Consider the following 27,482-nt stretch of genomic DNA (forward strand, 5'->3'; position numbering starts at 1 on the left):
TACTCCTGCCAGAGCAAGAAAGAAAACAGCCCTGGACTGCATTTTGTAAGCAATAAACGAGTTTTAAACTTTATTTCTACCTTTAACTAATTTTGGTTTTAGAACTTAACTCCTCTCACCAGATTTACAGTGGCTGGGGGGAGCTGTGATTACTCTGGGTAGGACTATGGGAACCACAGATATGGACAGATGTGCAGACTACAATGGCGGACAGAGCCCTTAGGGGCAAGGCATCTCTAGGGGGTGCAATCCCCAGAACAATTACCAGCCACACTAAAGGAGAACGTTGGAGAAAACAGGCAAGTGCCAAAGTAACCCATCTTGCAGGCCAACACTGAAGATTAGTCTTCTTTTGAGCTAACATGATTATTTTGTAAAAGACTTTCTAGTGTACAAGACACAACTGTGTCCACCTATAGATAGCCGCCAATTAGTTTTTTTGTTTTTACTTTGTCTTTTGCTATCTGTGTTATGACTCAATGTGGATTTGTGTTTATCCAAATTTTATTTGTATGATTTCATGTTAAACCTCAAATAAATGCTCCCTTATGTGAAAAAAAAAAAGATTGCTTCTGTCTCATGTATTCTGCCATTGCTGTGTGACTTGTCATGAGTTTGAGGTTTTCAAACCTCAGAATACTCAACAGTCATGAAAGTTCTCAAATACATTCATTTCACATGTAAAAAGTCACTTTCATCCTGGCCAGCAAGAATCTCCACATTATAACTGAAAAGTTTCCTACCTCTGGAAGAACTACGTCAGCCTGTCTCAACCTCTAGCCTGAGGCCTTCACAGTCTAATTCTTGTTTGTCCAGTTCAGAGCGCCAGACTGCTACGACCTTACCATGTCCACTTAATTTATGCAAAGTAAATTTAACATGTAGCAGCTGGTTCTCCACAATGAAGATTTTACTTAACACTTCAACAGTCCCAGTTAAGCACATACCCGTGTATCTTTATTGACAGGCGTTTAAAACTTTGCATAATTTAAAATGCCATCCAGGCGTATCAGCGGATGCCTCCAGAAGGTGGGTCTGAAAGATAACAGCGTCCAGGCTGGGCCCACAGACTGCCACTTTCAGTCAGACGTGGTGGTTTTCTTGCACTGACTTTTGCGAGCAAGCTTATGATCTCAGGATGTATGAAAAAATTAAAATTGTATTATTATTGTCAGGTAAGTGGAACTTTTTTTTAGCATGATGCTGTTATACTGGACATAAGATTATAGATTAAAATATAGACTACTCCATTTCAGTTCTATCTTACTTATATTAATTAATAAATGACAAGTATCTCAGATCCCAGCCTGGTGGATGGATTTTGGGGGGGCCTTGTTGGTAAGGTAGAGGAAATGGCACAAGGGAACTCAGTCATTGTGGATGGATCACAGTGTTCCAGTATGAGAAGTGTGCTGGAATTCTAAGCCTAGCTAGAATTGAAAGAATTGTATCAAATATTATGAGAAATATCTCTGTGTGAATAAATCTGTTGCCTTGTGTTTTAATAAGGTCAACTTAAAGAGTAATTAATGAAGGTGATGGTGGAATTAGGTCCTCAGTTTTCAGGAGTTTTCCAAAAATTATGATTTTCTCCTTCTGCCAAAAACATACAAACCACAAGCACGGATTCTGAATCCACAGCAGTCGTTTCCCATTCTGTGGTCCGTTACTGAGAAAAAAAACACCTCTTATTGACTTAGGTGTTATGTGGTTTGGGTAGAAATTGAAATCAATTTATTAAAATAAAGAAATAACTTAGGGACATTAATAAGTTGTATTAAATTAACGCTATTTTGGCTTCTTCCTGAGAGTATTATGGCTAGTATCTTCTCAAATGCAGTGTTTATGTGTTAGAAACACTAGTGCCCAGCACATAGATAAGCAGCAGGTAGTTACTTGAAATATATTTAGCCCTTCAGATATTGCTCTAACTCTAAGTAGAGCAAGTATCAAGGATCTACCAGGTCTCTGTAAGAAATAGGGAAGGGATCTGGCATTTTCTAAGATACATTAGGGGATAAAATAGTGAAACAGTTAAAGCGTAGGTTGAACTCCTTTCAAACCTACTTCCACATCTGAAAAGCTGGGAACATTAAGGCAAATTACTTTCCCTCTCTTTGCCTTAGTGTCCTTGTGTATAAAATGCAGACAATTTTGGTCCCTGTCTCATAGTTATCACACACAGACTAAGCAAAGTACCATATACGTATTCTAGTGCCTGGCACAGAGTGAAGTACTAAATAAATATTTAGCTGTGAGAACTAGGGAATTATGTTCTAACCAGTACCCCCTAAGTGTCCTAATTTTACTTAAAATGATACAAATTGCATTTGGCCGTAATATACTGATTAATTAGAAGACGACCCCAAGGGAAAAGTGTTATCATGCCTGGTTATTCATGTCTCCATAATCTAACACAGCTCTTGACATGTAGTAGAATATTGGTTGAATCAGCAGGGAAAAAAGTGGAGGGAGAGAGGAGAAGGAAAGGATATTTGTTCTTATTAGTTTAGGCAAAATGAGAGCTCAATGGAGACAGACTATGATTACCATGTGGGTCTTGCCACATATGCCTCCGGGTGTGCCACTTAGAAAGGCCATGCTTAGAATGACTAAAAAATAAAGCACCTCCTTTCTCTTCAGTGATCCAAAGAGAGCCTTTTTGTCCATTTAACTGTTACAGGAAAGAATTCTGAACTGGGCTTAAGGGGTCATGAGACTATACATTTCTTAAAATAAACCTTGTGTCTTTGTTTATGCATTCCACACATTGCTAGGAACACAGTAGGCACTCAATAAATAATACTTGCGAAAATGACAAATGACCAGAATTTTGCTATCTGGTCTCATCTCGACAAAAGATGAGAACTGTGGAGAATCAGTTGAGTTTCCTTGCATGTATTAAATAAAACACAGAATAGATGATCTCTAAAATCCCTTCCATTTCTAAACTTCAATGAGCCCTCAAAGGTGAGCTGAGATAAGCTATAAACTAGTTCTCAAAACTATAAATTTCTTTAGCTTGGTGTGAATTGGGGTTTTTAGAATGAAGGGGACACTCCATAATGAATTCCTGGAGAAGAATTTGTAAGACAGGAGAAAAAAGGAACAGTATCTCAAAACTGACTTACACTGATTTTAAATGGGAAAATTTAATTTAACATTCTGGTGATGCACCTCTTTGTACTGTGGTTTCTAGAGGATTACTGAAAACATCTCTGAACCTATTTGAGAAGCACATTTGAAGTAATTGCCCCAACTTGTCTTTATAGGTTGTATTTCTGTACAAACTGCAGTCATCTCAACTCCGGAAAATGAAGCAACATACGGCGTTACTCCAAGTAAGTTACCAACAAAAGCAGATGAGTAATAATAGGCTTCCAGCCATTATCATCATACCTATATATTTAATACATTCCTATCTGTGTGGTTTTCTGTGATAAATGATCTAAATTAAAACAAAAGAAACAAAGCTGTAAAGAAACATCCAGGGTTGTTTGTGGGTGCTGGTATTGTGGATAACATTTTTTTCTGCATTTAAACACTTGCTAAATTTTCTGCAAAGGGAATCATTAGATATAATTAGGAAAAGTTTGCCCTTATCTTTATTGACATCCTCCTTAATTTCTATAAGGTGTATTTTGCTCCTCTTTGCTCATTTCATTTATTATTATGTTTGGCTTAATAATAAACTAGTTGAGGCTGAGTTTTGCAAGCTTACTTTTGCCTATCATCACTAAATTTTGATGAGAGGTGTTCTCTTTGTCCATTTCAAAATCAATTATTACTTCATTAATGTCCTATTTAACTTAAGGATTATTTTAGAAGTGTGTGTGTGTGTGTGTTTTAATTCTCAAATTATTTCATCTGAGTTTCTTCCTTAAATTTTAATTTTTTCTTTACTTTTTTGCCATATAAATTCCTCAGACACTATGACTTATGTAATTTCTCCTTTGGGAATTCCATTAAGAATTTCTTTGTAACTCAGATTATTATATGTGAGCCCTGGGAAAAAAGACATCATCTTTGCTTTTAGTGTACAGATCTCTATAAATAGCTACTTAATAAACTAAGGTGCATCCATCTCTAGGTTCATATAGTACAGCTTAGTTTCTGTATATAGTAAGGTTTTAACAAATAATATGCAGCATTCATGTAACACTTTGTGTTAAGCTCTTCTCTACATGATGTACATACATTTTTTCTTTACTGTGGTGAAATACATGCAAAAAATTCACTTTAGCCATGTTCAAATAGGTAATGCAGTGGCATCTAGTACACTCACAATATTGTGCACCTCTGGCCACTATCTAATTCCAGAACATTTTCATAAGCCTCAGAGGAAACCTCAGATGCATTAAACTCTCTTTTCCCCTTCCCACCAGCCTGGGCAACCACTAATTTACTTTCTGTCTCCATCAGTTTGTCAATTCCTTCATTCATTTAACATAAGGTTTTCAAGGTTTATCCATGTTATAGCATGTTTCAGGACTTCATTTCTTTCGATGGATAAGATTCCACAGAGTGTTAATCCAGCCATTAGTTGATGCACACCTGGGTCATTTATACACCTTGGCTTTAGTAAATAGTATTGTTACAAAGATTCTTGTACAAGTTTTGTTTGAACACCTATTTCCAGTTCTCTTTAGGGGCTTACCTAAGAGTGGAAAGTCGGAGTTATACAGTGTTCTGTGTTTGACTTAATCAAGGAACTACACTTTTTTTAGCATGAGCTGCACAATTTACATCCCCACCAGAAGTGTATGAAAGTTTCGATGTCTCACCGTCTTCACCAACACTTGCTATTTCCCATTATTATTATTATTATTATTATTATTTGCATGTAGTGAGTATGAGGTAGTATTTCTTTGTGGTTTTGATTTGCATTTTCTTAGTGACTGATGTCAAGCACCTTTTCACATGCTTGGTGGCTGTTTTACTCTTCTGGGGAGAAATGTCTACTCTGGTCCTTTGTTTATTCCTAAATTGGATCATTCGTCTTTTTGTTATGTGTAAAAGTTTCTTGTCTGTTCCAGCTACTAGAACCTTATCAGATATATGATTTGCTTATCAGATATAATATTTTCTCTCATTCTGTGGATTATCTTTTTCTTCTCTTAACAGTGTCCTTTGATGTGCAAAAGCTTTTAACTGTGATGAAGTCCAATTTGTCTGTGTTTTTTATTTTGTTGCATATGCTTTTGGTGTCATATCTGAAAAAAGAAAACTACTGCAGATGAAGATTTACCCCATGTTTATCTTAAGAGTTTGATAGTTTTAGCTCTTATATTTATGTCTTGATCCATTTTTGAGTTAATTATTTAAGATGGTGTGAGATAAGGGTTCAAGTTCATTCTTTGCACTAGGATGCTAGTTGTCCCAGCACAATGTGTTGAAGAAAGTATTCTTTCACCACTTAGTGGTCTTGGCACCCTTGTTAAAAATAATTGACTATATATATATATATATATATATATATATATGAGTTTACTTCTAGAATCTCAGTTCTATTTCATGGATCCTTTGTACTTTGTTTTACACATTTTGTATTCTTCTGTTTTATTTGTGTTCCTTGTGATTTAATATATATTTGTTAGGGGGTTTTTTCCTGCTATTTTGATTCAATCTAAAGGTCTTTGTCTTTTAGTATAAAACTTTAATCTATATACATTTAATCTATATACATTTAATCTATATACATTTACAGATACACACCTAGCATTTAGTATCTTTTTTGTCTTTATCCCATACTTTACAAATGATTTCTCATTTCTGATCTTTCGATACATGTATTATGGTTAATTTGCCCTTATCCTTTTTATGTTTTGAAGGTATATAGCCTACTTGTAATTATCCCATCAGCCAACTTGATGTTTTTTAAAGGCAATTTCTCTCCGAGCTCTCAAACCATTTTAATGGTGCAGTACACATAGAAACTCAAACTGCTTCTATGGACCTTTTATAGGCTGGACACAGTTGTTCTAGGACGGAGCCATCTGGCCAACAGATCATGGGTACTTGAACGGATTTCAGCTGTCATGGGCTACTGATTTCCTCAGCCCCTCTGGAGGCCAAGTACTCAGGGTACAGCCAGGTCTATCAACCTCAAGATACACTCTAGTACGATTAAGACACAGTGTTTGTACACCACAACTCATTACACACAGAGACAAACACCTAAACATATACATATATACATACGTGTGTGTGTGAAACAAAATTCCAAAATATATTACCTACCCTTACTATGTGTAATGCACATTGAAATACTTCTTCTATTTTATACAATTTATTTTGTAATGCCAGTGATAACCCAGCAAACTGATTTCATGGTCCATTACTGCAGGAATGAACTATCCTAACTACATGTTGGAATCTGAGAGACTCTAAAAGGTACTGATGATTGAGTTCCACATCCAGAGATTCTAAATACACTAAAGCAGGGGCCAGCACACAATATACCCAGTGGACCAAATCCAGTCCACCACTTGATTTTGTATAGCTGGCAAAATAAGAATGTTTTTTTATGTTTCGAAGTGCTTAAAAAAATAATAATAGTATTTTGTGATGTGTGAATATTATGTGAAATTAAAATTTTAGTGTCCATAAATAATTGGAACACAAGCATACTCATTCATTTATACTTTGACTTACATATTATCTACGGTTACTTTTGCACCTTAATGACAAAGTTAAACAATTGTAACTAAGACAGACAGTAGGGCCCACAAAACCTAAAATATTTATTATTTATCCTTTCACAGAGAAAGGTTACCAACTCTTGTACTAAGGGATCCTAACATGCAACTCAAAAACTCAGTTTTAGACTGAGGATCTTCCAGCTAAGTTCTCCTAGGTGGCTATGGTCACAGAGTATGAGGCTGGAAGCCTATATAATCCAGGTTTCCAGGAGCCATTCTACTTTGCTTCACACACTGAGGAGCTCACCCTTGGACAGGGCACAGAGTGAATCAAATGTGGGGGGAACAGGATATTCTAAGACAAAACCACAGGAAATACATACGACCACTTAATATGGAAAATTGCGAATGTTATTATTTCTCAAGCAAATTAGGCCAGTGTCTCATTGTTTTCTGAATCTGTTTGAGCTCTGGAGAAAGGCAATATCTCAAAAAGGAAAAGACTAGATCTCAAAAGCCAGAAAAATGAAGTCTCTATATGTATATCTAATCAGGAGCAATGGTTCTCACTGTTGGCCGCACACAGAATCCAATGGCTGGGACTCACAGACGATTCTAATTTGCAGTCAAGAGCGAAAATATTCATCTGCTTTCTATAGTTTCTATTTGTCATTGTTTAACCAGTGACAGGAAGTATCAGTGGTACAAGAACTTTGGGATGAAGCTTTCATTTTAATCAGAATTTTTCTCATCCAACCTAACTTCCTTAAGACCAAATCTAATGTGTGTAGAGAGTTCAGCTACAAAAATACCAATACCTTAAAATAAAGCTGGTACCCCTATAGTACATGAAATCCCGTTTTGATCCAAGGATTTGGGATAGGCAGGAACAACTGGATTGGAAGAGTTTGGGCTCAAAAGAGTGAGATTTCAATTAACAGACTGTCACTAATCAGAAACATCTGTCCTTGCATAACATGGCAATGATACTACAGGTCACCCTTGGCCTCTGCGTTAGAGGTACAGCTCCCACTCAGGTCAGGCACCAAGTGATCTTTTGGGTTTTTTTTTATCTTTTTAGTTAGCCCTGATTTGTTGTAAGTGAAGGCTTGCTTGAGAGTTTGGTGCTGGAGAGTTCGCATAGTTTGGTGAGAAATTAATCGTTCAATGAAACTTATTTGGCATTCTCATTCTCTTTATTCTGCAAAGATGATAGTAAGCCTTGGCAGACAGTTCTGCAGGCAAATAGCTCTGAAGTCAAAATCCTGTTCTGCCACTTACCAGCTGCATCATCTTAGACAAGTTAGGAATATTTGTGATCCTTGCTTTTCTCCTCTACAAATAAAAATTAATATATGATCATAGTCTCTCAGGGAATTTCTTTAAAAATGGCAAGATAGGATGCCTGGAATGGAGTAAATACACAGTATGTTAATCATGAATATTATTGTCTCAGACATATAAATTTTCATGATTTTGGAATGATGGAGTACCTTAGAAGACATCTTTTCCATTACTCTCACATTAGGAGCAAGAAACTGAGTCCCAGATAAGTTCAGTGATTTACTCAGATAAGAAAAGCCAAGACTAGAATGCTGATCTCCTTTCTCACTCGGACAGTGGACAGAATATCTCTTGCTTTCTTTGGTCTACACTGAAAAATACACAATGGCTGGGGTGATAGACTGGCTTTCCTCTCTATCCCTGCTGCCTCAGTACTGGTTTGGGACAATGAGGATGACCAGAAGCCGGGTAGTCCACGGCCAGGCTATAAAGTTCAGGATTCCCTGAGGGAAGCTGTTCTCTTCCTAAGTCCGTAACAGCTTCAAGTCGGACTCCATGAGCTGTTCTCCACCAAGTTAAGGAGGGAGAAGTGTGACCAACTGATGGCTTAAGAATGACCAAAACATGCCACTCAGCAGTGACCCCTGGCCCCACTAATGGCACCGGTTAACAGGCTGTGCCCTCCTTTAAAAGCTATTGACTGGGAAGTTCAAAGGAAATACTGAGGGCTGTTCAAACCCTAGGCTGAAATATTATCACACCAACCACTTTAGAAAGTTCAATTTTTCTAAGCTGTAATTGTCTACCTTGGCTTATTAAAACCCTTCCAAAAAAGAAAAATGAATGACCGCAGACAGGGTGGACATCTAAATGAATTATTACAACTTGACCCAGACAGTCAATTGTTTGGTTCAAAAGTGAAAGTGAATATTCCTTTGAAAATACCATTTCACGGCAATAACCTTCTCCAGTGGTGAGACGATGAACAGGCAAGAACCCACTTATACAGTCATTCTACATAAAAAAAAATAAGGACTGGCAGAAAAAACAGGAAGCTAAAAGTCAGCAGATAGGAGTTTTTGTCCCAGCTGTACCACAAATCACCTGTACAGAACTTCCACAAATCAATATATCGGTCAGTTTCATGGTCATCACAATGCCAAAAAACTATAGCACTCAGAAATTAGTTTTCTGACTTAGAAATTATGTAAAGCATTTCATAGGCAGGGTGTATCCTCGCAAGAGTTTGCTTCTCCAAGATAAGACTTCTGTCACCTGGAAGTTAGGAGCCCAGCGAACCCAAAGCAGCAGCCACAGGAGCTGCCTTTATCACATCAGGACAGAAGCTCAGCTACTGCGAGTTCTGGCACTGAGCAAAATTGCAGGGTATCTGTGCAACAGGGCATCTTACTGTTACTCTCTCTAACAGCAATCCACATTAGAAATGTCAACTGTTGGGGAAAGCCGTGTGGTTCACTGGGTAAAGCATAGATAGGATGTTAGGACACTGGACTTCTGCTCCCAGTTGTGTTCCTAATATGTGCTGTGCCCACTAGTTGCCCCCACCCTGCTTGGCACACTGAGAACAAGGGCAGAGGCCCTCACATGCTCCCTCCCCCAACGCACGTCTACCTCAGGCTGGTAGAGTTTTCATGAGCAACTGTAAGGTCAGAGCAGTGAGGATTAAGAGACAATAGAGATAAATAATCTGGAAAAATTCAGATGGTAAGCAAGTGTGAGGTGAAACAACCATGCAAATTTGGAATGTTTAATATTCTGGGTGGTATATTAATTCCTTCCACCCTATCCAAACTTAAAATTATGTGATTCAGTTCAGGTCACAAATACGTACTTCATATAAAGCACCACAGCAAATGCCAGTTCAGTGTTTGGGGGCTAAAAAAAAATGTTTTAAACTGGGAGTTTGACACCTTGCTAAACCTACTCTTCTATTTTATTTTGCACTCATTTGCCACTAGAACACTGAACTCTTGTCAGTCTGAGAAGTCTGCCAACCTTTGCCTGCCAGTTGCCCTTTGGCCTCCCTAAGAAGGCACGCTGTGCTCTCCCTTCTCCATGTTGTAGCCCATGCTATTTCTTTACCTTAATTTCCCCTCCACATTTCCACCTAAAACTTTACCCATCCTTAAAGGTATAGCCAGTGATTCACTGCTAGTAGGCATGGGGTAAGGAGTTCAGAGTAAGTTTTAAGAGTCCAGCACAATGAAAGAAATATTCAGTGTTATCCCAAGACCCATCTTTTCCGGGCACCCAGATTCTGGACACATCTTCCATAATCCCTCAGGGTAACTATGCTTCTCTTGGAGAGAGAGGTGGAATTTTTCAGGGATTCCTTCTGGAAGTAAAGGCATTAAGAAAATGTCCTTCACATCAGTATTGCTAGAGCAGGGAACAGCTCCACTTAGTGGCTCTAGAAAGGCCAGGGGTGGGGGCTAAGATAGACAATGTAAGTAGCACAATCAGTTGGTGTGAAAAAAATAAAGTGGACACATTACATGATTCTTATAAAAATCTTAGCCCTTGGGATATCTGGGAATCTCAAAGAATTTAGTTGGACTTTTGTATAGCACACCCCAGCGTTCACTCACTAATATGCTAAAACATCAAAGAAATCTTGCTAATGAGATTTCAGCCAGGTAGAGAGGTGGGCAGCCTGAGCATGGGCAGGCAGCAGAGTGAGTCTCCGGCCCATTTCTTACTAGCTGTGTTAAACTGAGCCACTCTAGTAATGTTTATGATAGCGAATTTGTCTGTAGGGTAAGGAAGTTGGATTATATGCTCCAAGAGACCTAGTAATGTTCATTGTAAAAGTACATTTCTGAATTAGGTAGGATAATATTTAAATTGACCTTTCATGTATGAACAATGCAACAGACTTGTTGAAAGCTGATTTAGCTACAGAAAACTAGAGGTCCAGAGGGCAGGAAAAGAAAAAAGCAGCAGCAGAGAGACGCCTCACAATCCAGTCCCTGAGAGTTTTAGGCAAACCATGTCCGTAGTTTTAATGGTTACAAATCTGCTCTACGCTTTCTGCTTATGTGACTCAATGAAGATTCTATTGCAAAAAGCCCTGTTTAAAATCCGCTTATTCACAGAAATTCTACAACTTTGCACAACTGAGTATGTTCAGACTGGTGTCTGTGAGCTGATTAGAGCCTTAGGAAGCTGGAAGAGCCAAATAGACTTGGGGGCTATTGCTGTCAAATGTAGCATTAGAACATTCTTGGTGGTTGTTAGAGGTATGTATCTGGGGATTTCGTTTCTCCACCCCGAATTTGGAAAATAACTTTAGCACCTGAGGATGTACAAAAAGATATTAATTTTGTTTCTCCCAAGCATCATTTTTCAACCAAGGGCTGGATACTGAATTTGACGTGGTGATAAAATTCCTTAAATTGTCTCATGTGAATCTTGGAATAACTGGCAAGTTCTTAAAAATTTACTTAAATGCTAGAAAATATGAAAGTTGATTTGTGTGATTGGAACTAATGCCTTTCAAGCTGACACTCTGAACTGTGGACTTTCAATAACAAGTCCCTGAGCCCTCCTCATACCACTAAGCAAGCATGGGTATTAATTCCTATTCAGATACTTATAAAGTTTATAAAGTTATCTCTTTTTTTTTCAGAAAAAGAAAGAAAAACTAACTATGACAAAGATCATTTTGTAGATCAGGTACAGATATTAGATTATTGAGGAAGTGATGTTTAAAAACATTTTAAATCAAGTTGTTCTTAGGGCATTTACTGACCTACTGTAAGTGTTTAGGTTCTTACTGCATTGGTGGTTTTAGGTGACAATTGCTAAGAAATGGTTCCGAAACAACTAAATATGGAGAATTAAAGCAGGTGCTTCTAAGAACACAAGTGCAAATTTTCAGCCTCAAGTCAGTTTGGCCACCAATAAGTTTTTGTAAGGGTGCAAACAGACCATGAAGTTCACAGGTGGGACTTGGATAAAGTATATGCAGATTTTGGAAATGGCCTTAAGGATGACGTTCTCCTAAATCATGTGCTGCCTGCAATGTTACATGTTCCTGAGTTATAACTACTGTTTAGAGTTTGGGGCTTTAGCCTCTACTTCACAACACAATTTTGACGGAATGTTCTTTTCCTCTGAGGAATAGCTGAGACGAAAGACATCTATCTCTGTCTCTTTGCTAAAGGGTAGAAATGGCTTTGAAAAAGCTCAAAACTTACTTCAGTGTGCTCTCTGTCCCTAAGCATTTTCTTTTTTCAATACCAAAAAAGTTACATATACTGTGCTTATCCATTTAAAGTACTTTTTTCCTCTTCTCTGACTGACTTTGTTTAAAATTAAAAGCTGAATTTTTTCTTCTTTTTTTCTTTTTATTAAAGTATCATTGCTATACAATCTTATGAAGGTTTCACATGAGCAACATGGTGGTTACAACATTCACCCATATTATCAAGTCCCCCACACACACACCCTTGCAGTCACTGTCCATCAGCGTAGTAAGATGCTATAGAGTCACTACTTATTAAAAGCTAAATTTAAGTGCCAGTTTCACGAGAAGTTGGATCCTGCTGTTGGGTCTTCATCAATTCTTTTTACAACTTGCTGCAATTTTCTGCCCTTTAAACACTTAGACTACAGGCCTTCCCCACCAAAGGCCATGTCAAGAAATGATAAGGACCCTCTGTAAGAAGGAGTGGCTTGTTTGCAAAGAGACTGCTTATCTTGGCTGCTCTTGAACAGAAGGTGGATCCTCTTCTAAATGGTCTGGGCACGCTCTTTTTTCCCCCTCCGTACTCGACAGTGATCTTCCCAAAATGATAATCTGGTTTGGGCATTTTATTTTCTTTGCACTGCCCAAAGAATGAAGTCCAAATCGCATACCATGGCCACCAATGATGGACTGGACTGCCCCTTCAGCTTTTCCCTTGTTGTTTGCCGATTTCTCTATTCTTCTCCTGCTCACATCTTACGCTGCAGCCACATAGATGCTTGTAGTTCCCTGACCTACTCGGATGTCTCAAATTCCAGGACATTACTGATGCTGCTGACTCTGTATTTAAATGTCTACAGTCAGCCTGTGAAATCCTAACCTTCTTTCAAGATGAGTTCACAGAACACGTCCATGAGATCTTTCCACCTCCTCTCCCTTCAACTAGAACTGGCCACTGTCTTTGTGCCCTGCTCCACCATCACCTTAAAATACTTTCTTACACTTAGATTAATTTTTTATCGAGATATACTTATACATTACATTATATGGGTCTCAGATGAACAAGATAGTGATTGACAATTATATAGACTATAAAATGCTCACCACAGGGAGTATGCTTATCATCCATCACCATACCAAAATAGTACAATATTATTGACTATATTCCCTATGCTGTACTTCCATCCCTCAGACTAATTTATTTTACAATTTGGAGTTTATACCCACTTAGATTAGATTTTTGTCTCTCTTTACTAAGCTGGAATTTCCTTGCTGGGAAAGCCATAAATTATGTATTCATTCATTGTGTTCCTAGTTCATAACACAAAGTAGGAATGCTGAAAACACTTTGGTAAATGAACGCATGAGCAACAACCCAAGATTCCCCAACCAGTAAGGCCTATGGAACACATATCTGGATTCCAGACAGTCAATGATAAGATTTCACTGAGCCCTCACCACACTATACCAGGAACAGGGGACTTCATGGAGGTTTTAGGCTAATTCTGAGGGAGGTCAGGGAAGACCTCCCAAGGTAAATGACACAGAGCTGAGACCTGAAAAGCAGATAGCTAGGCAAGATGCATGTGAAGGGAACATTTCAGGCAAAGGGAAGAGCAGGCTCAAAGGTCTGAGCATGGAAAAGAGTCTGATGTATTTGACAAACCAAGAGGTGGCCAACAGAAGGTAGAGTAGCAGGCGGTGAGGGAGGGGTCGCAGGTGGGGAGGCTGGATCACATGGGGTCTTGTCGGTGTTCACAAAGACGGGGCATCAGCCCACAGACTACATACACCTCCCTCACTGACCCCAGCAGGTCTTGACTCAGGCTGTCCCTGTGTCCTGCTGAAGATTGGAAGCATATGTGGGGAGTATTTGCATTCATAGTCAAAACTCCTAGAGGACCTCAATTAAACTTAACATTTTAACTCACTTAACACTTTGAGACTTTAAGTATGATGTGCTCTTGTTTGGTTTTACGCTTTTAGATTTTTGTCTTTTGGTTGTAAAACTGTGTGCTTGTTATTGACATGTTGAAAATGTTGGTTCGATCTTCTATGGATGCACGTATCTCATTATGCTCGCACTCGTTCTGTACATGCCGCTTTGCCATGTAGTTTGTTTAATTCATTGTTTAATTCATTGTAGTTTGTTTAATTCATTAGTATTTCACTGAATACCTGTTATGTACAAAGCACTGTTCTAATGCTAAAGATTCAAAATGAACTAGGCGTGGGGACTTGGAGCCCTGGAAGCAAGTTTTATGTTTCAGAAGAGCCCATTTGGTATCCAAAAGGGATTATAAATGCATGCCCTAAGTGTAAATCAGTCACACCGAACTGCAAGGTATGAAGGAGATGTAACACTGACCAAGAGATGTAGGTAATTTTGTTCATTAGTTGTCCTTTTTTTGTAATTTTTACATATTTTCACTGATTCTTAATAAACATACTTCTTTCCATATTTTCAATCTTAATATTTGCTGAACCTCAAAATCCTTACCATCAGTTTATTGTTAAAAAGCATTTGTTTGTATATTATCTTTTAAACCTTCACACCTGAGTGTTGAAGAGTGACTTAGAAATATATTAATTGTTTGTCGTGAAGTAAATCTTCATTTGTGTGGCATTGTTTACATACAAGTGAAGAATCGGTGATAGGACAAGTCAAGGAATGGGGTGAAAATATAAACGAGAAAACACTGCAGACAGTCTGGGGATGCTAATCCTTGCCTGCACAGTTGGGGGTAAACTGATCAGCTGGCTGGTAGAAAGAGGCAGGTCTTGGTGCTCTGTCCCTGGGTATACTGACCAGAAGTGTCACAGACATTTTCAGTTCTTTGTGGATTCTCCAGGAAACCTAGAGGGTCTCACTAAAGAGCCAAAGTGACACTGTCTCTGGAGAATGTCTGCATGTGCCTTTCTACCCCAACTGCATCATATTTGGGCCCCATTTCCCTCATTGTCTCAAAGGAATGAGCAGAGATACATTCAGAGTTTAGTATACTGATGCTTATCTCAGAATGATTTGTAACTCTCATAAAAATGAAAATAACATGAATGCTTAAAGTGAGAGATTGATAAATATATAACAGTACATTCATACAAGGGAATACTATGCAGCTGTTAAAATCTTGTCATGGGAGTATATTCAACAACATAGGGTATATGTATGTGGTATACATATTTTAATCACTGTGTATACATTTTACATATTTGAACACAGTGATCTTACATTTAGATGAAATAGCTTCAAGTTCAGACAGCTATAATCAAAATATTTAATGTCTATCTCTGAGTGGTTTGTTGATACATATCTGTCAATGGTTTGTGCTTTTCTGTATTCCTCAATTTCTTGTCATTGAATCTAGACTACTTCTGCAATAAAAAATCTTACTTAATTTATAAAACTTTATAATTTATAAATTTTACATATATAGAATTTAAAAATACAATATAATTGTTTAATTATAAAAATCAATGTACAATGTATTTAATGAGATTTTGAAAGGACATATGAGAATGCACGCCCTGTATTCACATTTGTGTTTATGTTTATGCAAAAGAATACCACGATGTAGAATTCATTACATCACTTGATTAACTAGATCCTCAACTAGTAATCTTACTACAGTCAGCGTTTCCTGCAATTCTATTACAACTCTGAAATGCTACTTTTGAAAGAGAGAAAAGAAGTATGGATAGGGAACTTTAGAACTGACTCAGTCTGTAACAAGCTAGAAGAAGTTAGTGATATCTTTGTTTTCATTTTTACCCAAGAAGTAGGATTGTACTTAGAAATGGACACATGGAACATGGGGCAAAACTTTAGTCCTTACATAATTGCTGTGACTCTCCACCTTTTTTTGACATTAGAAATTTTCCAAAGTTATATAAAATGCTATGCAAATGAGCTTCAAGTCTCCCTTTATAAAAATGATAGGACTAATAGCAAATATGTACGCAATGCTCATTGTATGCCACATACACTGTAATTAAAATGTATATGTATACACATACACTCACAGACATATACGTATTAAACTGATTTAGTCCTAATAGTGATATTTCAAGACAGGTAGTATCATTTTACCAATAAAGAAACCAAAGCACGCTTTCCTAATCTGTAAGCCCCTGCTTTGTAGAACTTCGGGAGCTGCCACTAGGGAAGACATGAGATAAATTTATATTTTAGGTCCACTCAATCACTTCATTCTTGATATCTCTCTCAACTTCTATTTTATACAGGTTTGGCTAATGCACTAAGAAAATCACATCTCACTCCTAAAATGACACAAGAAGTTTCAGTTCCTCTAGACCATCCCCACTCACCAGGTCAAGAAGGTTTGTTCATATTTTAAAATAATTGCTCCAGAATCATTGTTATGATACAACTCTATTTAATTGAACATCATTGTGAAGAATCTGTGACAAATACTGGGAAATGGAAGCTAAGTGGACCTGGTTCTCACTCCAGGGGAATTCTAACTTCTGGAATATCTCACAGGAATAATACCCTGTTCTAAAGAAATTTTAAAAATCTAGCAAAGCACATAAATGACAACTGTGACCATGAAATGATGGGCCAGATAAAAAGGATCCAATCGTGCAGTGGTACAAGGAGAGCCTGTGGTCGAACCAAGCAGGACTCTGTTGTCCCAGCTGCTGACCCTGAGGAATTTACCCATGGGGCCACTGTCCCCTTAATTTTAAAATGGGGCCATAATACTTATCTCACCATGGTTCTCGAAAAGTTAACTGTAAAACTGCTTAACTCAGGAGCTGCCACATCATAAGAGCTTAATAAATGAGAACTCGAAGCCAAACTGCACGCTGAGATAAGGGTGGTCAGTTGGCACTCACTGTCTTTGGCTATTTTTTCTAGGGAGAAAAGACAACTTTACAAGGGAGAGCATCTTTTGTAGGTGCAGTTGAGGCAGGATACTCCGGATTTAAAATAAAGCTTCAGAGAAGACGTAAAGTAGCTACGAGATCATTAGGTAATAGAAACATTAAGAAAATGCATTGAAGTAAACAGAAGCAGTGGATTTTAGGAAGAACGGAGACCAGGGGAAAAAATTAGGCTAAGTGCTTGGAAATAATTATTAGCTTCTGGGTCTAATTAAACAATCTAATTTTCAAAACGACTTCAGTGTGAAGCCAACATGATTGTGTCAAACCAGAAAGCATTTAAGGGCTAACTGTGAACACATCAGTACGACACGCCGTGAGTCCTATAAATAATGGCTAGCCTGGTGAGGCACTGTACATGTTTTCATGCGTTATCTACTTTTATCCTCATAGGAACCCAGAGCTGGGTATTATAACCTTCATTTGCCCAAGAGATTAGTCAAGAGCAGAGAAATTGAGGACCTTGTCCAAGGACACATAGCTAGTAAGGGACATACTCATGACTGAAACCCCATTGTTTCACCCCAAAGCTTACACACCGACCATAACTATCGATTGCCATGAAGAAAGAGAAGACAAGCCCTAATTAACCATTCTACATAACTGCTCAAACCAAATTTAACGTTCTTGACTGCGTGATAGAATATAGTATGTTATTTGTAATTATAAAATTCAAGAAAACTGCGTGACTGTATTAGTAAGAGAACTTCATGATGTAAAGTGGCTCCGGAGACAGAAGAGAAAGAAATGTAAGATGTGGACTGACCAGGTTAACTCTGGCAGGGCATTAAGGCAGCCATACAGAAGACTTCTGTGTCTGCCGATAAGACACAATAAGGATTTCAAGTCAGGTGGTTCTTGTGGCTTAAATCTGGAAGACTGATAGCAAATTGCCTCTCTTTGAGTTGGACTGAAGTCCCTGTGGGGTGATGGCCCATTGTGTCTCCTTTATACCCATTATTTTTACATTTTTAAAAAGCTCACTGCTTCTTGAGGAAGTCAATAGGTGGTTCTTCCAATATTTTCCATGCCTTTCCCTTTAGTTAAAGAGATAGTTTGCTAATTTCTGACTCATGAATATTTGTTGAAAGTAGATATTGGAATTATTAATGTTAAGATTGACACATTACCTCATAAGTTTTACTAGCTAGCTATTCAAAGTTGAACAATAGCTCCCAAACACAGTTAAAAATAAAAGACACTAAGCAATTTAATTCCAAAATGGTATTTTTAAGATACACCTATTTATCCTAATTTTATTTTGAAATTTTATCTTTTTAGGAGCAAGACAACAAATTGAACACATTTTCTCAGAACCAGGTATGCTAATATTTGATGTGGAATGACAGAATTATTCTATTTTGAATTATGCATTGCTAGTTCCAGATGCCTTAAGGATAAGCATGAACTTTTAAAACAGAAAAGCATATGTTATTAGCTATGCACAAAAAAAAAATTAGGCAAGCAAACTGTTCTTCTTAAAATGAAAGTATGCATTTCCTATTTTCTTAAATATTTTGGAACTAGCAATACATAATTTGATAATAAATTTTCTTCCAAGTTAGGTTTTTTCAACTTTCTACCCAATCGTGTGTACTTGAGAAAAAGTCTCTTAAGAGCATATAAAACAATTGAATTTCCTGTTCCCTACTTGTAAAGAGAGCAAGGAACTTAAAATGATCTGAATAATTGGCACCATATTAAGAATAAATATGAACCCCTCATATCTCAATCCTGATTCACTTTTGGCCCTATGTCCCCCTTTGGGATTATCCTCAACCCTCTAGGACTGGGGACTCTCACTAACCCATTTAGGTGCTGCTATAGATCTGGTTTTAGTTAGTTTATGTGCTCATTTGTTATTCTGCATTTCTAAGCTTCCCTTCACACTTGACCTGTGTCCATACTTCACACAGGAAAAATGGATTGTAGAACTGAATCACTGTCTCATAAATTAAAGCTGAGTGGATAGGAAGGCTGTGCAATACCAGTGGCAGGAAAAGATACTTTAATTTTTTTATCAATAAGAGGCTTTTAAATATACATTAGGCAAATAAATGTGCCATTTTACTCATATATCTTGCCTTCAGTTCTATTTGCTTCATTCAAAATCACTACAAATATGCTACGTATATGCAAGAGTGCCTCTAACTTTTGTTTTGTTTCATTCCCAACATGTAAAAAATTTGAAAAATATTTCAGTGATTATGTTATGGACTCTGTAAAGATACCATAGAAGGAACACAAGCTTAGAATATCAGTGATGTGGATTATAGTTATAATTGTACTTCTAACTAGTTGGTACTCTAAGTAACTTACCCTGGTTAGCCTTCTTTTTCTCATTGTTAACTGCTTATGTCAGCTTTTTTCCAAGTTTCTGAGTCTATGATCATTCTAATGCCCTTTTATCTATCAAGACATTATTTTCTCTCACAACTTTGAAACTATGAAAGTGTTCATTTTTTCCTGTATCAGAGCAGAATATCCACTAGCTCTTACCCATAATTATGACCATGAGAGACTGTAAAGAACAATGAACTTGAGTCAGAATCTTTGGGTCTTGGTTTTGTCATTAGTTTTGTGACCTTGGATATAGACTTTACCATTCAAAGTTCCATTTTCCCACATGGTTACTGTGAAAAACCTAATTTTTGAAAAAACATACATAAAAGTACATTAATGTACTTTGTATAAAAAGGCAAAGTGATATTAGCCTGATTTTACCTATTTTATTTTCCAACTGATATGTGGTAATTATTTCACACTTTTGTAATATTCTGCTTTTTCTCCAATAGTGATAATAGGCATTATTTATGGGGTGATGGCTGGCACCGTTGGAATTATCCTCTCTATTTCTTACTGTGCTCGTTTACTGAGAAAGGTAAGAATTCCATTTTTAATTTTGATCTAAGTACTGGTTGTAAAGAACTGTAGAGGGTTTCTTCCTCTGACTTCAACTAAACTCAAAAGAGAAATAAAACTGCATAAAACTTCATCTTTTTCAATTGGACACAGAGAAGTCATTGAGTTACTAGTAAAAATTACTAGATTTTTATTTTTTGCATTTGCCGTATTTAAAAAACCCAAATGTAAATCTATCCCGAATTTTCCAATGAAAAATCCTCCAAATTATTTGTCTAACTTGGTTTAATATATTTTGAGGAATAGAAGTGAAATAGTCTAATTTTTAATTATGTATAATGTACTTTAATTTTTATGTGAAAAATATTTAAAATTACGATATACTTACGTATGTTGGAAACTTTTGCTTTTTCTTCATTCTCTTATTTCCTGAAACAAATTTTTCAAACCCCACTCATGAATTTTCCAGCATAAGTGATTTTTTTCATCACTTAAGCTGATTTTAAATCCATCTGGCACTCTGTTCCAAAGCACATAGCCTTTACTATAGCCTTCTACTTATGATATTTGAGACACAACATTGGTATGTTTATGATGCTGTAGTTGCAATCCTAGATCATTAAGTCCCTAGTCACAAAAGAATGGTACAGGTGAGTTTTCATTCATAATCTATTTTTTTAATTGAAGTAACATTGTTATATAGCATAATCTATTCTTGATCTCTCTTGTTATCTCCATACCATAATCACTATTATAATCTTTTTCCATTTTTCATTTTTAATTTAATTTTTAATTGAAATATAGTTCATATACAATATTACATTGGTTTCAGGTGTACAACATGGTGATTCTACAATTGTATACATTACTAAATGCTCATCACCATAAGTATAGTTGCCATCTGTCAACATGCAAAGTTACTACAATATTATTGACTATATTTCCTATACAATACTTTCATCCCTGTGACTAATTTTTTTATAATTGGATGTTTATACCTCTTTATCCCCTTCACCTATTTCACCCTCATATTCTTTTAAAAAGGCTTATTTAGAGGGGTAACATTGCAAATGGTGGGGTTATAAAAACAGGATTGATAATAAATCTACATTAAATTTCTTCACACTTTATTTTTTGACTATTTCTATTAGGTGACTTACGATATGATTCAAGCCTATGAGTGATTGTCATTACTCCATGTAAATGTATCTTTTCTAATACCTTAATAAACATAATTGAGAGTGCCTCTTTTAATATAAGAGATTTTGAAAGGACTTGAATGTAAGATGACTCCTTTTATCTGCAGTATAAATACTGGGGAAAAGACATCTTCTTGTGTCTGTACAAAGATAGCAAACTGAGTTGTCTTTTCTCTTGTTTGATGATCTAAAATGAAAAAATGTCAAAGAATACTTACGTGGCAAAATTCAAAGAAAATGTGTGTGTGTGTGTGTGTGTGTATACACACATACATGTATATATAACATTTATATTTGAATTGGGTCATAGTCAATATGCTAAGAGATTTTGTAAATGTCCACTTTAGCTTTTCATTATAGCAGGTAATTATGACAAAGTCAATGTTTGGGGTAAGAGTTACCCCATGGAAATAACAAATACTATGTAGAGGACAAACATGAATTTAAATCAAAGTTTGTAAATATCTATGAAATAGAGTTCTTAAAGAAAAACTCTACAAAATTCATTTTAACCAAAAGAAAACAAAGTCACCAAAAAAATTTTTTTAATATGAAGTATATTTTTCTTTATAACATCTTAAATTTAGAAAATTGTGGTATTAACATTTGTCTGGTTTTTATTCCCAGAAAAGTGCATTCAATGTCCAACCTACAGAATCAGTTGATGCAGGAGATCCTTTAAGTTCTGTAGAAACAGAAAATCCAGGTGGGTGCTAGTATCTTACTGCCTTTTGCAGTATCTTACTGCCAAGGAATAATGTGCATTTCCACATTAGCAAAAGTAATGCTTTGGTTCTCCATTCATGTCTCAAATATATTGAAAGGCAGTGGAATGTCAGGTGAACCAAAGTTTAGGCTCATTTCAATTCCCCATATATGTGTAAATGAAGTTATTAATTGTGTCTTCGTTAAGCTGGTGAAATGGGTTATGAAATCTGATCACACCTCACAGGAAACATTGGAAAACATGTAAGATTATTTAAAAATGCTTTAGTCCTACTTTTATAGAATTCTGTTCTAGAGTAATTTCCAAGTCAAAGGCAATAGAGATTATAGCGAGCACGCCATCTCAACAAGAACTAGAAATGTTAGGGTATAAGTATGAATTGCTTTAGCCTCCTTGAGCGTGCCCATAATTTATGCACAATGGGAAGTGAGCACACGTGAGCCTGCATCAGCTATCCACAGTGGGCCACAGACAAATCCACTAGCCCATTTCTCACAGGAGAATGTTTTGGGATATACAGTCCTGTGATGACCAAATAGAGAACGTCTGTTCAGTATCCTCTGCTTCCATAAGAGCACCCATCCCTTTCACACACTCTCCAAGAGTACCATGTCTCCGGCCTTCCAGCCAAAAAAGGTGGAGTGTCGGATTTGATGCAGGAGACCAGCCCAGCGCTCTTTTAACGCATGCTACAATCAGTAATTCAACTGAGTTTTTCTCCTTGCTTATCCATGGAAAAAGCTTATTCCTAAAAAAGATTTTAGACAGGGGAACCTGCCTTAAATTCAAACACATACATGTAATTCAACTCACATCATTTATTGCCTTCCCACTATATTTTGCCCAACACAAATTCTCTGTCAGTTTCTCATACCTGAAGAAATTAGGAGCTGAGTAATTATGTTTGTTCTTTACCTAAGAAATTCAAAATAGATTTTCTAAGAAATTCTGTATTTTTCTATACACATAATTCCAATAGAACTAATCTTAAAATAAATTCTATTTCCTAACAATTACATTCAAAGATGACTGTAAGAATGTAGAATTCTGAAATTTATTTTATTCATTCATTTCCTGTTGTATTTAAATAAAATTATGTCTCATTCTACTGTTTTTTATTTTTTCTCTCTAATCCTTTGCAGAAGTTTAACAATGAAAATCTGCTCACCAAGCCAAAGTTTGGAAGAACTCAAAGACACAAGACTTGAGTCAAGTAAAAAATGAATATGTTGACTGGACATCCAATATATTGAATATCTTTTTAGGTTGTACAATTTGGGGATGAATATTCCATCATAATGAGCCCAGTAACTCAATGATAGAAAAGAAAGATCTCTACTATTTATATTTCAAAGAATATTATTTCAAAAGAATATTTGAAGAACTACTATTTCCTTTCAAGCTTGCTTTTGTGCATTAGCATAATTTTTATAATTAATTGATTTGGAATTCTGATCCAAAATTTCAGTTGGCTTCACCTGCAGCTCTTTAAGACTGACTTATTCTATCCTATTGTATTTGAATAATTGTGCTGTCAAATGAAAGGCTTGTAACATGTAGATGAAATCTAAGTTGTCTTCTCGTTTTAAACTTCTGAGTCTATTTTCATAGTTTTAAATAAATTAAGGGGACACTGAAATGCAATCATTTCCTTCATTGCTGAGGAGGCAAAATACGGTATTACACTAATAATGATGATATTTTAGCCATACTAATGAAGTTTGTTCTTGGAAATGCCTTCCATACATGCATATAGATAGATAGATAAATATAGAAATAAAAATGATAGATTCAATCTTTAATGCATAAATCAATAAAAGGTTTTTCTCATTTTAAAAAAAGTGAAATATTAGACATGTATAAATGACCCATTTAAAAGAATCTGTCTGACAGTCAAGCATTATTTCTTTCAGAGCACTAACTAATGCATTATGTTCTACTGGAAGACTTTTTCATATAAAAGGTGAGAGTATCTTGAGAAAGAAAAGAATTAATGATTTTTCCTTGCAAAGAAACTTAGTATATCTCTGTAAATACAACAAGATGTACAAGTTTAACATGCAGGTGAATATTTTAATAGGTCACACTTTGTTCTCAATTAAATTCTTTAATCCACTCAGTCCTATTTTCTCTTATTCATAAAGCTTTGAAGATTGGTTTAAATAATCTAAAAGACATTTCTAGATATGAGACTAAGGCTTTGTAACTATGCAGCTTTCACTCATTTATACTGAAAGTTAAAAAGCAATGTGAAAACAAAGATGTGCCTTTCATATTCTATTTACAAATTAATAAATATCCACATGGCTTTCTATTGTTGTATGATAGGTAAATAATGATGTACATATTTGGGCCTGGCAGCTTAGATTTATTTTTTAATTCTTAACTTACTTGTATGTTCAGAGAATGCTCATGTACTAAGTTGACTTATTTAAAATAAAGAATAAGAATAGCCCATTTCTATTGGTATATATTTTTTAAGTTGTTTTAACAGTATTATTGGGGTGTATTTAACTAAATGAATAACCCAAGCACAAAGGCAATTTTAAATGTACTTTTTTCAATAAAAATGAAATGTTGAACCAAGAGAGAACATGAGACTAACCTTGTCTCTTAGGTAATTTACAAGTAAAGACAACAGGGGACTGGAGTGACTCTGCCATCTGGACTGAAGCAAGAGAATTCAGAGAATAATTAAAGTAGGAATTGTTGTAACCTCCTTGAAGTTTTCCAGCCAATTTTTCTGTACTTCTGTGGACTTTGCACATTTAAATTTAATGTTTGTGGGAAGAAATGACCTTTGCTGTCTTCATATATTTTTAATCAAATCAGCATAAAATTAAGAGTTAAAGAAATCTTAGCTTATAAAGCCAACATGGCCCAGTATATGGCTCATATTGAAATTCTCCTTGTCAACCAAGTTCCAATGGGTTTAAGCCCTCAGCTCTATTTGCTGGAATATATGCATTGGGCAACTGATAAACCACTTCTGGCCTCTAGATTGAAACTGTCCTCTGAATTCTCACAGCACTTGTACATATTGTGCTGCATGTGCCATGTTCTGAATTCCATCCCTTGTATAACTGTTATTCTTTGAGAGCAGGGACTTCAGTTCATTTCTAAAACTCCTTTGAGGTGTCACAAAACTTGCTTCTTACTTCATGAAGCTTTCCTTAATGTTTGAAATGACATGCATAGTGATATCATACAGGTTTAGCATTGCAAGGTGTGAAAACACAATCAATTTGGGAACCACAGTTTGAGCTGTTCAAACTTTAGGTTTGAACTTTCTACCTGTAACAGAAAAAGCTTGACATCTCTGCTTCCATACTGCATTCATCTCCTGTGCTGCTCTGATCTTTGGGCCAAAAGAAAAGAGAAAAGGAAAAGGGCTTCTGCTCAGCTCTCCAGCCCTGCATGGAGGCTTTCTAATCATTAAAAGGAACTTCTGCAAGTTGATATTTCTGCAAATAGCCACCCTACCCAAAGCTTGTGTACCCCAAAGAGATAGGGAGATATGTATGAACATAATGATCGTCCTGTCAGAGATACATGGCAACCTCGTGAGCAGACCTAGGCTGGCGAGAGTCAGCTAACCAAGGACACCAAGTTTCTCAGCTCTTCTCAGACCCTGGCTGGCACCTCAATGTCCACAGCCTTCAGTCACCCCCTAAACTGCTCTCCCTTTCCCTATCATAAAATAAGAAGCTTGAAATCAACCCTGGTGCTTTAGGACATTAGTCTTCCATCTTCAGTCTACTGGCTTTTTTGAATGAAGTTACTTTCCTTGCTCCCACACCTTGTTTCTCAAACTGGCCTGTCCTGTGGCAACTGGAAAGACCTTGAAAGCCGTAACACACCCTCGCTGATTTATTCACATAACTTCAGTTGTCTTATCTATAATGTGAGGATAAGAATAGCTATCTTGCAAAATTGTCTTGAGATTTGTGTGAAATATGTAGAGTGCCCAGCACAAAGGAGAGGTTTGATAAATGGCAGCCCTTATTAACATCACTTGTGACAAATTCTTCCTTGCTACCAGCAACGTAGCCTGGAGGTCTATAGCCAAGTCATTTTAAATGTCCTGTGGAAATATTTACCCTTTAAAGGCTGTTCCTAGGTTTGTTTTGGTCACCTCATTTTTGGAATTCAAAATAGAAGAGCCAATATTCCTTATCTTTTGTGACTGGAATATTACAATATGCTTTTTCACTCAGTTAGATGTATAAAAAGAAATCCTTTGCCTTTGAACATTTCAGTTCTCATTAATAGCTCTTTAATACGTTACTTGAGGTTAAATTAAAAAAATAGGCTTGTTTTGAACACAGTAAGTTAGAAAAAAATGAGGATACATGATAAAAGGAAGTAATTACTGAAGTTTATCGATTTTTTAATATCCAGCCCAATAACTTATTGTGGGCATTGGTAATTTGAAAAAAGCTCTTCCCTCTTGTAATTCTGACTTGTCCTTTTTCCTCTTTAAGAGAATTAGTTGGAAAACATGCGGAGATTGAGGATGTTAGGAAAGAAACCCTTGTAATTTGTGTTTAACAGATAATAACGTAACCAACAAACAAAGAGTTTCCTTGGGCTTCACCTGGGCCATGTGGCAGTGGGGGCATGATGGGCATATGAGAGATGACTTCCTGGAGGGAGAAACAGCTTTTAATAGAAAGCAGAAGTGCTGCCAGAAACCTAAGGACCAAAAAAAATGTAGGCAACCAGTCAAAACAGAGATGAATTTATACAAGCCAAGAGAATAGTAGCTGAGAGGTTACCAGCAATTGGGAAATTCTGGAGAACCTACAAAAGCACCTACAAGAGAAAGATTCAGATGGAAATGCATTCCGAGAGCAGAATGCTGGGTCACGTGAAGATACTGTTCTAGTCAGACGTCCTCTCTCACCTAAGTGTTCCCTTCATGAGTTCCGATGACGGAGGGGTCAGAAACTTTGGGAACCAAGAGGAATAAAAGCTCTAGGTAGGATGGGGGCGGGGCAGAAATTGAACATCCTTTTACTAATTCCAGGTGAGTAAAAACAATTTAAGATCAGAATGGAAATTTTATTACTGCATTGGGTAAGTATTTTAATTACTAACTGGAGGACCATTTTATTATCTAATAGAGACAAGAATAGATATAAAGCCTACCCTGGTTTCAACAGAGGAACAAGGGAAGAATCATCTTGCAGAATGTATTTGAAAGGACACAGGAAACATAACTAAAGCTATTTTCAATTATTTCCTGTACATCTTGTTCATTCAATATAAGCATTTTATTGATAGAACTATTAATATTGCAAAAACACCTCTTAATGAAAATAGATAAGGCATAATGAAAAAAGAACACTCATACATTGTTGGTAAATAGACTTTCCATAAATGAACTCAGAAACAGTAGAGCAATTATCCCCAAATTCACAAATTGTCCTACACATTTTGGTTCAGTAGCTCCATTGAAAAATGCACTCCAATAAAATGACAAAAGAGCAATTTGTAATTTATTATTTTGATTTTGTATATTCATAGCAGCAGCTAATAGCAAAAAGTAGAAAATACCCAAAATGTCTAACTCAGCAATACCCATGTGCTATAATTTAATTAATATATTAACATATACTATACAGTATTATAGTATATACTATATATTC

General features: G+C 36.3%; 1 protein-coding gene across 2 annotated transcripts; it reads left to right on the forward strand.

The window, feature by feature from the left end:
- GYPA (glycophorin A (MNS blood group)) lies at positions 1–27,392 on the forward strand. 2 transcript variants are annotated; one of them, XM_073232623.1, is made up of 7 exons: positions 1–1,175; positions 3,273–3,341; positions 16,381–16,476; positions 18,325–18,363; positions 19,839–19,924; positions 21,732–21,810; positions 22,974–27,392. In XM_073232623.1, exons 1-7 carry the CDS (start codon positions 1,139–1,141, stop codon positions 22,979–22,981), a joined length of 414 nt encoding a protein of 137 aa, XP_073088724.1. In that variant the 5' UTR covers positions 1–1,138; the 3' UTR covers positions 22,982–27,392. The 2 variants fall into 2 exon arrangements, with proteins under 2 accessions (XP_073088724.1, XP_073088723.1); XM_073232622.1 differs by having other exon boundaries at positions 21,732–27,392.
- The last annotated feature ends 90 nt before the right edge of the window (positions 27,393–27,482 follow it).

Source organism: Manis javanica, chromosome 3, assembly GCF_040802235.1.
Source record: "Manis javanica isolate MJ-LG chromosome 3, MJ_LKY, whole genome shotgun sequence".
Taxonomy (NCBI): Eukaryota; Metazoa; Chordata; class Mammalia; order Pholidota; family Manidae; genus Manis; species Manis javanica.